The sequence below is a fragment of the Dipodomys ordii genome, unplaced genomic scaffold, assembly GCF_000151885.1.
Source record: "Dipodomys ordii isolate 6190 unplaced genomic scaffold, Dord_2.0 Scaffold22, whole genome shotgun sequence".
Taxonomy (NCBI): Eukaryota; Metazoa; Chordata; class Mammalia; order Rodentia; family Heteromyidae; genus Dipodomys; species Dipodomys ordii.
In genome coordinates this window covers 988,348-1,003,368 of record NW_012267238.1, presented here as the reverse complement: position 1 = coordinate 1,003,368, position 15,021 = coordinate 988,348, and the positions used below count along the sequence as shown (strand labels likewise).

At 38.1% G+C, this 15,021-nt stretch overlaps 2 protein-coding genes across 2 annotated transcripts; both read right to left on the bottom strand.

The window, feature by feature from the left end:
• Positions 1 to 2,690: 2,690 nt before the first annotated feature.
• Positions 2,691 to 3,635, bottom strand: LOC105984017 (olfactory receptor 52R1-like). The gene has a single exon (XM_013014060.1). It carries the CDS (start codon positions 3,633 to 3,635, stop codon positions 2,691 to 2,693), a length of 945 nt encoding a protein of 314 aa, XP_012869514.1.
• Positions 3,636 to 12,829: 9,194 nt separating this feature from the next.
• LOC105984011 (olfactory receptor 52R1) lies at positions 12,830 to 13,771 on the bottom strand. The gene has a single exon (XM_013014055.1). It carries the CDS (start codon positions 13,769 to 13,771, stop codon positions 12,830 to 12,832), a length of 942 nt encoding a protein of 313 aa, XP_012869509.1.
• Positions 13,772 to 15,021: the final 1,250 nt, after the last annotated feature.

Genomic DNA, 15,021 nt, shown 5'->3' with positions numbered 1-15,021 from the left:
AGCCACAGCGCCACTTCCGGCTTTTTTCTTTTTTTGCTTATGTGGTGCTGAGGAATCAAACCCAGGGCCTCAGGCATGCAAGGCAAGCGCTCTACAACTGAGGCACCTTCCCAGCCCCTCAAGTATTGTTAAAAGGCACTTAAAAATACTGAATGATAGTTTCTGGATGTTATAAAAGCTTTTGCATTATCAAACTACCTTCTTGCTACCCAAAAGACAAATCACTAAGGCTACAATTGAGGGGAGTCATAGGATTTTTTAATGTATAGTTGTAGGGGAGATTTGATGATATTGTAATTGAGAGATGATAGTAGCCAGATATGGACAGTAGACAGGAAAAATATTAGCTCTTTATTAATATATACCTGACCATGATATTTATCAGAACAGCATGGAAGAGTGTGGGTCAGTCAGGATCTCTGCATGAAGAAAAACGTCTACAAAATTAGAATGGTTAATATGTAGATGATATAATAAAATTTAGGTAGGTGTGGCATAGGATATAGATTAGATAACAAAGCTCCTTCATTTGTTAAGAAAATCCTTATCACCTGCACCTTCCGTGTGTCTCTACTAATGGAGACATTTTCAGTGCTGATCAGCTGGTATTCCCTGTCTCTCTCTCTCTGTCTCTCTCTCTTTCTCTCTCTGTCTCTGTCTCTGTCTCTCTCTGAACACAGAAGATATCCAACCAGATCCATTACAAAATGGATGCATGAGAAAGTCCATGCAGACAGGGATCATAAGGAACAGCAAAAGATAAGGCAGCACATTATCTGAGCTTTAATGATAGAAAATACTGGGGTAAAAAAGCAGGTAAATCATAGGCCCTATATATGAACAATAGCTCCTTATCTGCTAATCTTAAATTGGTGTGGGTGTTTGGAATACAAGCATCTTCTGCATCTCCCTGTACTCTTGTTAGCATCCTCACCAGGTTTTCTATGGGATGTAACTGTGGCTGGCAGGACCTGAGAAGGAGAACTCTAGGAAATTACCATTGGAGCAAGGAGGGCAAAAAAACGAGCCTATTTGAGATATTGAAGACATCACCATTGTATTTTCAAAATTCTATAACTAACAATATTTGTAAATTATGGAATTTACAAATTCCGTAGTATAATGATATCCTTATATATAAGCATATAGGATAGGAATAAATATAGAACAACACTGTATAATTTTGGGACATCCCTCAGCAGTGTTTAGTCATCAATGTCAGCCCTAGTGTCTTCCTAGTTGTAAAGAATGGTATTCACTTTTAGTCTCCTTTCTGTAGTTGCCTGAAACTTTCAGTCCTAAACTCTGCCTGGTGCCTCATGGTCATTGCCTTTGTCCCTGAAGGTCTGTCTGCTCTTCCCCAGTTTTCAACTGAGAAATTAGTTCAACATTACTGCCAATCATGCTACCACTGTCCACTGGTGTTCTGGTAAATTGTGGCCCCTAGGTTTGGTAGAAAAGAATAAGGGAGGGGCCAGTGATGCAGGTAAAAAGACTCAAAAGGAAACGTTTAAAAAACACTTATAGTATTAATTCCAAAAGAAATTTTTTACGTGACATTAACGGTTGCTAAAGATTTTCCCATTACCTTAAGTGCTATAGTATATTATAAACGATTCCTCATTCTGTTCTGAAATGATTCCTCTTATTATCCCTCTGAAACTGAGCAAGTGAGACAAACGCTTCAGCTTACCTTATACTCATTGATTACAGTCTCAGAAAAGTTACATCTGGATTCAAAAGACGTTGTGCCTCCTACTCAGTTCTGTAGTCTTGGCCCATTCCATTCCCTTAGATTTTGGCAATAAATTAAACTCTTCTATAGGCTTTTGGTTAACAGATTTTTTCATTTCCATATAAATTATACCAGGAATTATTTTTTAAAGATATGTGGAAATATTACTATTACTATAGTAATATTACTATTACTATAGTACAGTAAATACATATTAAATATGGAGTAAAATAACATTTTTAAAGTGAAAAAAATGAATATTTCACAAGCCCCAGTTATCCAAGCGGCTGTTATTAGCATTAATGTTAATTTCTCAAGTAATTTTTCAAAATGAGTACACCTTCTTAAAATAGTAGGTAGATAAATGTTTTTTAATTTAATTTTTACTTAGTATCTTGTTACTCAATTTTCACATCTTGACATACTACAATAGTTAAGTGACACACAGCATTCAGCTGCACATTGCTTCATCTGGGTTTTTAAAAAATGGATAAATAAGGATTTTATTCATGTGTTTATACATGACTTTGCTTCACAAATTCTTTTTCATAAAGAGATTCAGAGATAGGGAAAATGTATGTTTTGAACTGTTTCTTGTCAGTTTCTATATTTTTTTGGGCAATGTATTAGTACGGGTAGTTAAGAATAACATTGCTGCAATTAACTCTGGAAGATGATATTCTTTTAAAATAATCACAGATTCAGTAAGTAGAAATCAATGACTTAATTTCTTGTGATGAGGAACAGAGGTCAACTTACGTTTTGTTATCTATGATAGTTATCAGATTTTTCACTCTTTGTATATTGAAAAATGTTCAGCTTCCTTTCAGAGAGCGCACATCTCTGGATAGTTGTTCACAGAAATGAATTTGTGGGAATAAGTAATGGCTAGTGTGTGTAATCATGTTCAAGGAACTTGGGGTATCAGGAGAGGTGGCCTGCTGTGATTCTTAGCTCAGGAGTCTTTCCCACAACACCCGTGGATAACCCTGTCTCTGATCTGTTTGGTTCGAACTCCATAGATGATGGGGTTGAGCATGGGAGGGACCAGTAAATACACATTAGCAAACATGACATGTACCACGCGAGGCACATGATGACCAAAGCGATGAGTGAGGAAAGTGAAAAGGGCGGGAATATAAAAAACCAAGATAACACAAATATGTGAAGCACAAGTACCGAAAGCTTTGAAGCGGGCATCCCCTGCAGGCAGCTGCAACACAGCCCTCAGAATCATCACATAGGATACACTAATGACCATTAGATCAAAGCCACTTTGAGAGAAAGCCACAAAAAGCCCATAAGCACGGTTGACTCTGGTGTCAGCACACAGCAACTTGAGCACAGCCATGTGTTCACAGTAGGACTGGGGAATGACCTTGTTGGGGCAGAAGGGCATCCTGGAGATCATGAAGCAGAAAGGGCTCACCCACAGCAGCCCTCTCATCATCACCGCCGCCCCCAGCTTCATCACTGCAGAGGTGGGCAGGATGCTTGAGTGCCGGAGTGGGAAGCAGATGGCCACATAGCGGTCCAAGGCCATAGCCATGAGTACCCCAGACTCCACAGAAGAAAAGGCATGGATGAAGAACACCTGGATGAGGCAGGCATGATACTCAATCTCATGGGCATGAAACCAGAGTATGGCCAACATTTTTGGCTGTGTGGAGGAGGACAGGACCAGGTCGGTGACAGCCAGCATGGCCAGAAAGAGGTACATGGGCTCGTGCAGGGTGCGGTCGATTCGGATGATATGCAAGATGATGATGTTTCCCACTACAGCCACAATATACATGACACAGAATGGAAAGGCAATCCACACTTGGGAATTCTCCAGTCCTGGGATTCCAAGCAAGATGAAGAACTCGGGATGTGCAGAGATGTTCCTTGAAGTGAACATCAGGGAAGGTGTCTATTCCAAAGTTACTTACCGTCTGCAGATGGTAATCAAATCAGCTACTGTCTTGTTGCATAATGCAACAATTGGACTTAAAGCTATACTGTACTAATTCAATTGATAGCCAGATATTAATGTTTTATAACATAAACCTATTTTAAAACCTATTTAGGATAATAAAATCAGGTGAGAACATACTAGCTGCAAGTATAACTGGTTAGGAACTTTTTTCCTTTGGCAGTTTCAGCAAGGATTTCTTGTTGTATAATAGGATAAGGCAGGGAGAAATGTGACAAATAGATTAGCTTCTTCCTGTGAGCCTTAAAGAGAATACTTGTCTGTTCTTTCACACTTTTTGTGGACAGTGACTTCCTTCCCAGCTACTGATGTCCTGCAGTCTCTTCCAAACCCCATTTCCTCTCGTCTTCATTGTATATGTTCTCCCGGTAAGTTTTCAAGGACCCTTGGTGGGAAACTGCTCTACCATCCTCAGTCATTTTACTGGCTGTCCTTCTCTCCGATTTTCTTTCTGTAGTGGCCAGTGAAGGAGCATAGGGTGCTTAAGATCTCAGTCTGCAGCAGGAGTTAGATTGGCGTCATGATCAGATCCTTGGCTTTCCTTTCTGAACATTTCCCTGACCATCCTGGAAATCCACTCCCTTCATGGTCTTTTCATTCAGTAACTTTTGAACTTAAACAGATTTTGAGCTTCACGTCACGTGTCATATGTAGGAATTTGACCATGCCTTGGTAGTTTTTGTCAAGTGTGTGGCCTTTTCAATTTGGAAATATTTTTTGTAAGATTCCTATTGGCTTTAAGGATGAATAGGAATGAGAAAAAGAAAAACCTAATTTTCCTTTTTGCCTAACATACTTTCTGCTCTAACCTATTAAACATACATTGTATCTTTTTTCATAGGCTAGAACTCATAAGGGCATTGCGCAGCCCCTAAGCTGTAAGTAGCCACATGCATTTCAAATACTGGAACTAGAGTGATTCAATTTTGTACCCCTGGCTAAACTTCTTTGTGATTTGAGGCTGGAACTTAATGTCTCATAGCCACACTCAGCTTGCTCTTCTGTAGCCAGTGCTCTACTCCTTGAGCCACACCTTCACCTTAGGTTTGGATATGGTGTCTCAAGGACTTTTCTGTCCTGGATGGCTGCAAATCAACAAACCTCGAAACTCAGCCTCTTGATTAGCTAACTAGAATTATAGATGTGAACCAGGAGCACCTGGGTTTGACTAAAGTTTTGTGTTTCTCAAAATAAAATCTAACTCATAGAGGCACTACTACACATACACTTCAGGAAATACGGTTATAAAAATACGTTATTGGGGCTGGGAAGGTGGCTCAGTGGTAGAGCACTTGCCTTGCATGCCTGAGGCCCTGGGTTCAATTCCTCAGCACCACCTAAGCAAAAAGAAAAAAGCTGGAAGTGGCACTGTGGCTCAAGTGGTAGAGCGCTAGCCTTGAGCTGAAGAGCTGAGGGACAGCACCCAGGCCTAGAGTTCAGGCCCCACGACCGGAACAAAAAAAAAATATGTTATCAAAGTGAGAAATACCCAGATTTCTTCTGTAAAAGTTGTTAAAATGCAGTCATGGCACTCCTGGTTGGGCCAAAAATCTTTTACGCTGTGCAGCTTGTGAAAATAATTGTTTATCAGTCCACTGTGCTGCTGAAGGCATTCAAGTGATTGTAGGCTAAAATAAAACTGAGATCTTGCTAAATACTATACTATTAGAAATTTAGAATACATATTTTCTTTCTGGGTTATCTAAATCTAAAATGTAGAGAAGATGGGTTTAAGTGCCATCTCCTTCATGGAAATTTTATGTATAAAGAAAGACTGCCTACCTTGGCAGCTCTTTACGGAGGACACAGTGGGAGTCTGATTGTTTGTCTTCTTTGGAAGACTGAAGTTCAGTGTTGATGGACTTTTGGACTTGGAGCTCCCAGAGAATCAGGGCTTTTGGTGTGGAGCATCTTCTTGCTTTTTGGAGATTCCGTGAGTCCCACTGCTCTATGGGAAAGGCAGAGATGCCTGAGACATGAAGAGTCATTCACCTTGGAATTGTCTTTTTTACTGACCCAGCTGAGCATGATCTAATAAGCCCCTATGGGTCAGCCTGCAGCAAAAGGCTCAGATCAGGGCCTATTTGAAGGACTGTGTTTACACTGTGCATTCCCAATGCACTAGCTTTCTCCACTCTCCCAATTCCCATTGTCTAACATACACAGGTTCCTCTGAGAGTAGATATAGATACAACATATTAACCCCAACTTGTTTCTCTGCTATATATACATAAATGTAAAGTCATGAGATATGAATGTATGTGTTCTTTTTATATTAAAAGTATAAGATCTTAGAGACACTTATATTCTTTGTGAGACTATATATAATAGAAGGTCTATTTGTGCAATCTGAAAGTGGATAATTATTTTGTATATGTAAATATATGTATTTAGGGAAAATATCAGTATATAGATTCTTAAGAGATTAGATTGATGTTCAAGTATTTATATAAACTAATGTGTATATGGAAGAATAAATGATCATTTTTGGTATGCTGAATGATATTAAAATCATTTTGGAAACATATGGTTGCTGAATGCATTGACTTTCTGAATTACACAACTAATGGCCTATTATAGCATGAAGTGGCATGAAAGTGTGTGTATGTGTGAGCATGTGGATACTAGTTTGTGAGAGGATTGACAATCTATTGGAACTTCAGAGTGCACTAAATTTTCCATGTTAAGTGTTCATCTACTCCTGTACATTGGATCATTTTGAGAGAGATGATTTCTTTTTTTTTCATGCTAAATGGCTTAGACCATTATTTTAGTTTCCTTTTTTTCTTCTGTCGGTCTACAGGCTTGAATTCAGGGCCTGGGCTCTGTCCCTAAGCTGTTTTCCTGAAGGCTAGTGCTCTACCACTTTGAGCCACAGCAACACTTTGGTTTTCTGGTGCTTCACTGGAGATAAGAGTCTCACAGACTTCCTTGTGCAGGCTGGCTTTGAACCACAATCCTTGGATCTCAGCCTCCTGAGTAGCTATATTTTAGTATTTTTAAGGCTTTATTAGGTCAAGGACTTCTATCTAAAAGTTTACCAGCTAGCCAGCACTGGGGAAAAGAATTTTTGATGGAGATTTTCTTGTTATTTCTTAAAAAGCAGAGGCTGGAAGGCTCTCCTCAGTTAACCTGATGTTTTAATCCAACAGAGCTCTCTCTCTCTCTCTCTCTTGATCTGTATAGTGTCTTGCTGGTTTTCTCTGGTTTTAAGCACATATTGAGTGTTAAAAATGTATTTCATGAGATGTGAAAGTAAGGTAAGAGAGAAGCATTTAAAATAGCTCCAAAGCACTAATTAACAGAATACAATAAATCACATACAGGTTTTTCAGAACAACATAGAATTATCAAAGTTCTCTCTTTTATTAGAGTAGATTGTGATCACTTCCAGGAAAAGCAAAGTCATTTTTGTATAACCATAATAAAAATAAGGCACATAAATTCTTTAAGGTGTATAGGTATTTTCCTGGAGTTTACATTTAATCATAATTAGGTAAAGAGCTTTATGATGTAGGAAAGTGAGTTGTGAGATCACCAGGCTTAGGTGACAGAAAACTGAGACAGGCAAAAGCTATCCTACAGAGGCAATTCTAAAAGGCAAAACTAAGAGATTCAACCTTCCCAACTGTCCATAGATATTTTGCTCTGAGGAGATGTAGAGAGTAGCAAAGTTCCTTACTATAGGATAGATATGGGGAAGAATAATGTTTTTAGCCAGGGATTGAGTTGTTTATATTATTATTAATATGACCTTAATCTTCATAACAGTCTGAGTATCCCCCACAATTAAAGAGATATAAATTTAAAGAAATCTAGAGCTATTTGGGAAGCATGCATAATGGTGGTCACCATGCAATAGCAAGGATCTGATAATCTTTATTACTGTTTCTAGAGTTTCTCTGTGGCATAGAAATGGCTGTAGATGAGCTGGGAAGGTGGCTCCGTGGTAGAGCGCTTGCCTTGCATGCATGAGGCCCTGGGTTCGATTCTTCAGCACCACCTAAGCAAAAAAGACAAAAAACCTGAAGTGATGTTGTGGCTCAAGTGGTAGAGTGCTAGCCTTGAGCTGAAGAGCTGAGGGACAGCACCCAGGCCCAGAGTTCAGGCCCCACGACCGGACCAAAAAATAAATAAACTAAATGTTAAAAAAAAGAAATGGCTGTAGACTAGATGTTTTCAATGGCAGCTGGGATAGCAATATAGATGTTGAGGTTATTCATGTGAGAATGGTTGAAATGATGGACTATAAGAATGAGATTTTTCTATAAAACAACTTAGGAAAAGCACAAGTTAGGGGAAATATATAACATAGTTATATAATATCAATTAATTTATGTAATATAAATATACATTAATTTACATAATATGCACATAATATAATTTATGTACAATTTGTCACTCTAAATGATGTGTATACCATATATATTTGAAAATGATATTTATATTACATATCATAAAGCTAGCTATATAAATATTTCTACACATTTAAAAAGGAATGGATGACATGGAAGAACATAGGATGGCTAAAAGAAGTAGAGGTGGGCTGGGAAGGTAGCTCAGTGGTAGAGTGCTTGCCTTGCATGCATGAAGCCCTGGGTTTGATTCCTCAGCACTACATAAGCAGAAAAAGCCATGGCTCAAGTGGTAGAGTGCTAGCCTTGAGGTGAAGAGCTGAGAAACAGCACCCAGGCCCAGAGTTCAAGTCCCACAAATGACAAAAAAAAGGAAGTAGAGGTTAGGATGCTGTAAAAAAAATAGGATGCTAAGAAAAACAGAAATCAATTATCTAAGTGCTATGAAAAAGTCTGGGCCTTCTTTTTTTGTATGTTTTTATTGTAAAAATATGTACAGAGGGGTTACAGTTACATGAGCAAGGTGTTGAGTACATTTCCTACCGAGCATTATTGCCTCCTCCTTTGTTTTTTTTTGCTTACCTTCTTGATCTATTATTAAATGAAGAACTATGGTGCTAAAACTCAAAGGGAGTGGAACTAAAGCTCAAATGAAGTGAGTAGGAAGAATTCTGAGACTATCAACATGATGAGATTCCCACATAGATACAAAAGAACTTCAGACTTTTATGTCAATAGCATCAATATCATCTCTGACTCTTTCCTAAGCTTCTTGCAGATTGGCATGACTATAAGCATATGATAGTCACCCTTAACTGGGTCATCAACACTTCCCAGAAATCCTTGTAAATCTACTGGAGACTGAGCTTTAAGAAATGAAAGACTAGTTTGTTAGTTCTCATTGCATCCTATAGAATTATCAGCTTTTGAAACTCATAAATCACAAAGCACCTATGATAGGATTAATTAAGGAAAGGATTGATTTGTCTATTAGTTATTCCTGACAGCAAGCTTTTCTTGAACAATCTTAAAATTGTTTTTGAGAAGCAATATTTATTTAGTGAGATATATATGTACATTCGCATGAAAAAGCGTGTAGAAACTAAAGCACATTTTCTTGTGTATATGGAGTCTTTGCACATAAACTAACATGTATAAGTACTGAATGCTAATGCTTTTAAAGGACCTTGTGCCACTGCATGCAATTACAGCATATGAAATTGAAAGAAATTCATTTTGCCACAAGCACACAATTATAGACAATTTGTAACTCTCATCCCTTCATATACTCACATATTCCTAAGAGGTTCACAAGCATTTCTTTGCTGTGCACCACAAACTCTACACTTCATACATAAGAAATCAAGAGATTACTAAATTAGAAATGCATATTGTATCAATATAGCAAGACAGCATAAAGACGTTCATGTATTATTAATATATTCATGCAATTACATTCCCCAAAAATGTATTGGATTACTCTTTCCTTCAAATATGTAACAAATTGCTATGGTGATAAATAAATACCTCTCACAATCAAGTAATGATTTCAAGAAATTTAACTCCTGGACATTTAACTCTATGAAAATTTAACTCTAAGACATTGTTGCTAAAAGCCATTTGCTAGTTTAGTTTTCTGCTAAATGAAAGAAAAATGAGACTATTAAAGCAATATTAAATAAAAATCATAATCCTCCTTTATAATTGAACCCTTCATATAAAGAGATATAACATGCTCAGTTGGAAAGAAGATTTGATCTTGGATAGATCTGACATCCACACAGAGATGGAGGTATTATACAAAAAGGCTACTGTAGCTTAGGTTTAGTTCTAATTGTCTCTTTGTCAAAATTTACCTCATGCTGGTATTTATCAGAGCAGAATCTAAGACTGTGGGGTAGGTAGAATATGGGTTTGCAAGACTATTGTATTAATAGAATACCTTCAATATGGTACCACATGGTAGAATTTACAATGTCTGACAGTAGTTGGGCCATCATAGGGTATAGGCAAGAATAAGAAATAGTAATTATGAGAGTGGGCAGTGATTTCCTTATACCCTTACTCTGTCCTGACTGTCTTCACCTCAACTCAGAATGCACTGAAAGACATCAGATGCAGCAAGAAGAGACAAGGAATATATCCCATGAATAAATTGCCTAAAACAGTATTTTGTGAAAACAGGCACATTATGAAACACGGGTCACGGGTATGATAACATGCCTCTTGTGAAATAAATGATCTAGGGAATAAAGATGATTAGGCAAATTATGGGTCTTATGTAGAGATGAGAAGCTGTCCAGTGATTGGTCTAGCATATCTGAGGGTGGGTAGAATACATGGCAATTATGAATCCTATATTTCCCTATATTCACATTATGCACAGCTGCATCTCTCATGGGACACTCTAGGGATTCAGCTTTGGCCTGAGGAATGTGGAGACAAAGGTTGCCCACAGATTATCACATGGGCAAGGAAGGCATCCAAGCATTCCACATTGTGGGTGGAAGATACCACCAGTCAATTTTCAAGGCTCCTTAAATTCCACCATCTACAATGTTGGCCCTAAGTGTAGAGCTATGCTCTGTGACTTTGAGACATGCTATTCTCAGAGATAGGTTTCAACTTCAGTATCTTCTCCAGGTGACTTTACGAAGTTGTAGAGTATGATACTCTATTGTAGAATATTTTTTCTTTACTTGTCAAAGACAGCTCCTAATTCCAAATACTGAGTTGCTCCCTAGCCCTGCCTTTGCACCCACTGCTCGGTCTGCCTGTCCGTCATTTTCTATTCCAGGACTCCATCTAACCTTTGTGTAGCACACAGTAAACCAGTTTCCTTGGATTTTTTTCTGCTACCTTGCTCCTCTCGGTTTGGGTGGGAAAAAGCAGTGAAGCGGTCAGCAATTCTTGTGTGATGACTCAGAAGGAAACAGGCTTTGGAAAATTGCTTAAAATGTCAACCCAGAAGGAAAATTATTTACAAATGAATTAACTGAAATGGGGTAGTTTCAAGGGAGAACTTAAAATAGTGAAATTTCTTAGCAAGGCAGGGTCAAAGATCAACCAAAAAACACCAGGAAGTATATACTTGAAAGGAGAGGGATAGAGTTAGAAGGGAATGGATAAATGGATGAAGAGGAGAAAAGGGGAAGAATGCAGTCAAGAAGCCAAAATATCTTACAAAATTAAGAAGAGTGAGAGAAGGGGGATGTAGGGGAGCGATGGGTGAGACCTTGAAAGGGGGTGGCATTGATCAAGATGCATTGCATTCATAAACTGCTTTGTTAAATGGCAACTCTTTGGTACAACTAGGTAAAGGCAATAAAAAGTCTAAAAAATTAAAAAATAGATATGATAATGTTATTCAAATTACTAAAGACTTTTTCATCACTTTAAAACATAAAATGTAGTATGATCACAAGAGATTATTCATCCCCCCCCAATATCTCCTTTTATTCTGACTTCCATTTTCCAGTGGAACTCACAACATTCAAAGAGAGGCTGATTCTTCAGTTCATCTAGTACTCAAAAAAATGTGCACTGGTCTAGATTCACAAAATTTTAAACATCCAAATATATTCTACAGTCCTTGTTCTACCATAGGCCATGGACATATTCAGTATGCTATTTTTGCTTTTTTTAATACTTTCATTCTTCATACTAATGCTAAGCCTTACAAATAAAGGATAATTACAAAAATCACACTGAATCCAATATGGTTTAGAAGTAAAGCAGAGAAAATTAAATATAAAATGAAATAAAGTGGTTTTTAAAGAAAATAAAATAAAAAGTACCACAAGATCACTGTTCTAAGAAGTTATTAGCTTTTGTATGTAGTTACACAATCCTAAGAGTTTTCTGTACATATATAATCTCTTTTTAGAAAAGACACCATGACTTAAGGCCAATTGATTTTCTTTTCTATTGAGTGTTGTAACATCTTTTTTACATCTTATATAGGTATACATATAATTGAGTGGCAAAAGGCATTGAATGGCACAGTATATGAAGTGATTTCAGAATTTGAAGAGTTTTCCTTTTATCTTTTATAAATAATGAATTTATGCAAGTCTTCCAACAGGTTCTTATATCAAAAACTCTATTTCTATGAAGAGATTCCCAGACCTGGTTGGGGGGTACATTGTCTGCAATCCCAGCTATTTTGGAAGCTGTATGTGGTAAATCTCAGCTACCTGAGAGGCTTGGTAGGAGCATAATGACTGCAGAATAGCCCTAGGCAAAAATATAAAACCCAAACTGGAAAATAGCAGGAACAAAATGGGGCTGGAAGCTTAGATGATATGGTAGGGCACTTTTCTAACAAGCATGAAACCCTGACTTCAAACTCAGGCAATTTCAAACATCAATTAAAGAAAGAGAAGGAAAAATAAAAATAAATGCTTAAGTTTCTAAACTCCTTTGGACCATATACTAATATATGTTTGTAAAATAGTGCAAAAGCACTCAAAGTTTTCACCTTAAAATTCTGTAGAAAATAACACTCTTTCACCATATTCAGTGATGCATTGCAAGAAAGGAAACATTTCCTTATAGTAAAAAACACAGAGAGACCAGGTTTATCCATTGCAGGAATCAGATTTCTTGCGATTCCAGGAAATTCTCTCATAGAAAGTGCTGGCCCCTGTAACAATGCTTTATGAAGATGTCTTTGTTATAATACACAGTTGCATAACAATATTTCTTCATGACATTCCCAGATCAATGCAACTTGAAATATTGGAAGAGTCTGTGATTCTTGGCTCAGGAGTCTTTCCTACAACATCCTTGGATAACCCTGTCTCTGATCTGTTTGGTTCGAACTCCATAGATGATGGGGTTGAGCATGGGAGGGACCAGTAGATACATATTAGCAAACATGACGTGTACCACGCGAGGCACATGATGACCAAAGCGATGAGTGAGGAAAGTGAAAAGGGCTGGAATATAGAAAGCCAGGATAACACAGATATGTGAAGCACAAGTACCGAAAGCTTTGAAGCGGGCATCCCCTGCAGGCAGCTGCAACACAGCCCTCAGAATCATCACATACGATATACTAATGACCATTAGATCAAAGCCAACCACTGAGAAGGCCACAAAGAGCCCATAACCACGGTTGACTCTGGTGTCAGCACACAGCAACTTGAGCACAGCCATGTGCTCACAGTAGGACTGGGGAATGACCTTGTTGGGGCAGAAGGGCATCCTGGAGATCATGAAGCAGAAAGGGCTCACCCACAGCAGCCCTCTCATCATCACCGCCGCCCCCAGCTTCATCACTGCAGAGGTGGGCAGGATGCTTGAGTGCCGGAGTGGGAAGCAGATGGCCACATAGCGGTCCAAGGCCATAGCCATGAGTACCCCAGACTCCACAGAAGAAAAGGCATGGATGAAGAACACCTGGATGAGGCAGGCATGATACTCAATCTCATGGGCATGAAACCAGAGTATGGCCAACATTTTTGGCTGTGTGGAGGAGGACAGGACCAGGTCGGTGACAGCCAGCATGGCCAGAAAGAGGTACATGGGCTCGTGCAGGGTGCGGTCGATTCGGATGATATGCAAGATGATGATGTTTCCCACTACAGCCACAATATACATGACACAGAATGGAAAGGCAATCCACACTTGGGAATTCTCCAGTCCTGGGATTCCAAGAAGGATAAAGGATATTGGAGAAGTATTGTTTCCTGAAGGCAACATCAGGAGATGAATGATATCCTCTCTCTATTTCCTGCAGATGATAACAATCCGGCCATTAGTTTGATTCCTTATTAATATTGTGAAAGATTTCAGGGACTACTGAGAACATTCTCAGTTGTTTTTAATAAATAAAAATTTGTAGCATGCACAAGGCAACTCATTTTTATTCACATTTATGTCATTATGATAACAATGAAATATACTGTACTCACAAATATTATTTTTCAAAGTCAACATATTTTGAGTTTGAACAAAAGGAAAGTAGCCAAGCTCCATTGTCATTAAACATGTTTCCTTTAGTGCATGGATCCTTCTAGCAGAAGCAGCACCACAGTTTTTCTAATAAAGGTCAATTTCTCATTTGCAGACACTAACATTGGCATTGCCAACAATCCATTTAACTTCTCTAGTATGACAGCAGCCTTGGTAATTCATGACTGCACAGCTATGGCTGTATTTCAATACAAACATTTTCATTTGCACTGTGCATTTTGTCTGCAGGCTGCTGTTTACCACAAGCTGTCCTATGCACCAAGTGTTTCATGAGCTCAGCCCAGAACTTTGCATTCTTCCTCTATGTTTTGGATAGAGTATTTTAAGAAGTATTTGCTGAAGGTAATAACAAATACTTGGTGGTTGCATATTTCTTTAACAGACTAACAATAAGCCACATCCTGACAGAACTCACTTAATTTCTACTTTATGCCATACCTTAAAGAGAGTTGTGTGCATTTTTTTTCATAGTAGAATCTGCATGTAAGGCACCATCTTGCCTACATCGTCTTCATGCATTGACAGTAGTGTTTCATTTCTGTGATGACCATAGTCTTCCTTGTATCTTGCTTGGTTTCTTTTTTTTTAATTTTATTTTATTTTATTTGTGAACATACTGTACAGAGGGGTTACAATTGCATGGGCAGGATAATGCGTACATTTCTTATTGCTTGGTTTCTTATCCACTAGCTTCTCACTACTTGGTCTTGTTTGTCTTGTCTCTTGGTTTGGAAACCTTAGCTCATACCTCCTTTACGATCAAAACCTAGTTAAGAGTTATGTCATGTTCCATCACCTGAGCAATCATTTGAAGGAACTGATAAAAATATTTCGTTTAACTATACCCAGTGGTTCCTATAAAAAGCTTTCTTAGTCTCTTGTTAATTTTCCCTAGGTTTATAGTCTGAGAGAAATGGAACTTAGAGTTTATAAGTTGTGCTCTAAAGTGAAAAATTTCATGCTTCTCCACAGGAGTT